General features: G+C 42.2%; 2 protein-coding genes and 1 long non-coding RNA gene across 4 annotated transcripts in view; 2 read left to right on the plus strand and 1 right to left on the minus strand.

The window, feature by feature from the left end:
• Positions 1-2,611, plus strand: part of dgki (diacylglycerol kinase, iota) — an 86,282-nt gene extending 83,671 nt beyond the window's left edge. Inside the window, exon 35 of the mRNA XM_032505614.1 lies at positions 2,588-2,611. The gene's annotated coding sequence lies outside the window, so the exon portion shown is untranslated. The remainder of the gene's footprint in view (positions 1-2,587) is intronic.
• Positions 1-2,611, minus strand: part of LOC116673378 (uncharacterized) — a 21,038-nt gene that overhangs the window by 9,205 nt on the left and 9,222 nt on the right. The gene's annotated exons all lie outside the window — the stretch shown is intronic.
• The window catches only part of LOC116673363 (apoptosis facilitator Bcl-2-like protein 14), a 6,509-nt gene that overhangs the window by 1,994 nt on the left and 1,904 nt on the right, over positions 1-2,611 (plus strand). Inside the window, exons 3-6 of one of the 2 annotated variants that reach the window (XM_032505666.1) lie at positions 951-1,064; positions 1,350-1,414; positions 2,209-2,370; positions 2,469-2,582. In XM_032505666.1, the coding sequence (XP_032361557.1) occupies positions 951-1,064; positions 1,350-1,414; positions 2,209-2,370; positions 2,469-2,582 (455 nt within the window). Of the gene's footprint in view, positions 1-950; positions 1,065-1,346; positions 1,415-2,208; positions 2,371-2,468; positions 2,583-2,611 lie in introns of both variants that reach the window. The other variant, XM_032505667.1, reaches the window with a different exon arrangement.

Here is a 2,611-nt window from a genome sequence, read left to right on the forward strand (position 1 = left end):
TTTTTATTGGGTCGCCAATTGGCAGTAAAATGCATATCAACCTTATGAATGAGCGTTCTCTTTTGCTACACTGGTCTGTTCAGCTCACATGCTGTGTTTTTTTTTCTCTGTCTCTCTTCTCTTATTTAAAAATGTAGATGTTACCATGATTCATGGTGTATTTTAGTAAATTTGGGTCCCGGGGAGACACCAAATTCCTCTTTTGGGTCTTGAGCTGAAAAGGTTTGGGAACCACTGCTCTATGGTGACGGTTTGAAACAAACAATTATTTTTGTTATCAATTCATCTGAACCACTGTTTTGTCTATACGATGGTGTAAAATGCCTTTTTTAAAATGACTATGGAAGTCCCTTGGAGGGGACGAAGGACCATGGTTAATATATGATGATTGAGATATTAGTTGTAATCTAGTATAAGAAGGTTAAAAGTTTCACCATTGGGGGTTCGAGTGGCCTCTAGCTCACCCAGTATGAGTGTTTGGCCCTTTGCTGCGTGTCATCCCCCATCTCTCTCTCCCCCTTTCATGTCTATCCACTGTCTCTACGCAATAAAGGGAAACTCCTCCCCCCCCCAAAAAATCTTATGTTTCACCATAAAGCGTGATCCACGTCAGAAATTAATCTGAAACTGTTCTTCAGTTGGAAGGTTTGTTTGGGAATCTCTTGCATGACACATTGTCCATCACCAGTCAGTCATCAAACTGCTAAATCTTGTTTTTGTACTTTTGTATCGTCGTAAACATGCAGCCACAGGTTTATTACCTGCAGGCTGACAGTCAGGCCTCGTGACTTTTCACTGTGACGCAACAGATTGTTATTTGGGGGTTTTCTTTCATGATGGTTTTTCCTTTAGGAATCCCCATCTAGGATACAGGCTTGGACTGCGTGTGTGTTCATACTCTTTTAACTTTATCTCAACTATTTATCTGCATGTTTTCTTTTTCCTTTCAGCTGAAGTAGAAGTTGAAGAAGAGGATGAGCTCAAAGACTTAGCAGGCAAGCTAACGCACATCGCTGATGAAATCCCATTCATTCCTCCAGAAATAGAGACTGACTCAAACACAGGTGAGTTGTGGTTTCCTTCCTACAGAATAAACAGCTAGCGAGCATGTATCAGGCCTTACGCCTCCCTTTAAATATTCATTTTCTGAACCTGTCTCATTTCAACTCGATGAATGCCTCCAAAGTACTACATACAGCTACCGGTTCTGCTCTTTGTGGGCATGCTTGATTGACACAAACGTTACCAGAGAGTGAAGAGAATAATAATACTGGAATGTCAATGGTGGTAACCTGTTGTTTTCTTGTTGAATGTTGAGTGATAATCACGTGTTCTGTTGCGTGGGCTAGATGTGAATGTGGAGAAAACCATCGGCCTGCTGCTGAGGGAGAGTGGAGACCGACTGAACGAGAAGGTAAGAAACAACTTTTCCCTCTGACGTGAAAACCTACACAAATATGGAATTCCCTTCAGCCTTGTGGATCTTGTTGTGGGAAAGTTTTTCATGGCAAAGATTTGGAAGTTGTATATGTTTTGTAAGGGCTTTTTCTCCCTTGGTTTAACATTGGTTGAGTTAGCGCTATCAGCCAAATGGCTTAGTGCAGGCGCTAATGGACCCGAAGGTGTAGCTCGTATATGACCACTAATAATGCCTGGAATAAAGACGTTCTGTACTCTTAAAACGAGGCATTGGAACGTTTGTAAGGACATTAGGAGCTTATTTAAATAATCCTCGTCTGGTGGCTTCTGTTCTCTGCTGCTGGACTTCGATAAAGTTAGAAAGATATCAATTACTCTATAGCAAAATGTTATTAAATCACAAACTTTCTTACCGTAGTAAGGTCAACAACCAGCTACTCACTCATTTTCATCAAAACGAGCCTCCAACCTGGAGAAATAACCTCGGTCTCTACGAGCACCCGGCGGTGAGACGGCAGTAAGACGAGTGCTTAGGGACCGTCTACAAACCACGACACCGAAAAGAAATACAACAAAAATATTTCTTTATTTAATGATTAAATAAGGTGGTGTCACCAAACTTATTTTTTTTTAAAGTAAGTGCTGTAGTACAATTAGCAGGAGATGAGTAATAATAAGGTAAGTTTGAGACGCTACCTTATTTAATCAACCATCCCTTTAATTCCTCAGCATTGATCAAATCTTATTGGTGAAAAAGCACTAAACAGAAAAGTCTCTTTTCTCCACCAGGAGCTGAAAGACGCCGCTATATCCTTAGATCTTTTCTGGGATTACAGTTTCTTTAGACTGCTGATGACAACCCTTCTCACGAGGATGGGCCTCAGGACCCCCAACCCCGATTCTCCGGGGCCGAAAGCATCTCCCAAAACTCAGATCGCTGTGACCTGCGAGGTGGGAACAACCTTCTGGTATTTTAATTAAAGAAAATCTCAAGGAAAGAGGATGAGGAACTGACCAATGGTTGAACGTGTTTTTCTTTTCCCCGGCAGGTCACCAGTCGTCTATCAGCGTTGAACACACTGCCTAGCAACCGACTGCTTGACCACGGAGCCAGATATCTGCAGCATTACTACTCATCCTGGGCACAGCAGCAGGGCGGATATGTACGACACACACACACACACACACACAC

This window comes from Etheostoma spectabile, chromosome 23 (assembly GCF_008692095.1).
Source record: "Etheostoma spectabile isolate EspeVRDwgs_2016 chromosome 23, UIUC_Espe_1.0, whole genome shotgun sequence".
Lineage (NCBI taxonomy): Eukaryota > Metazoa > Chordata > Actinopteri > Perciformes > Percidae > Etheostoma > Etheostoma spectabile.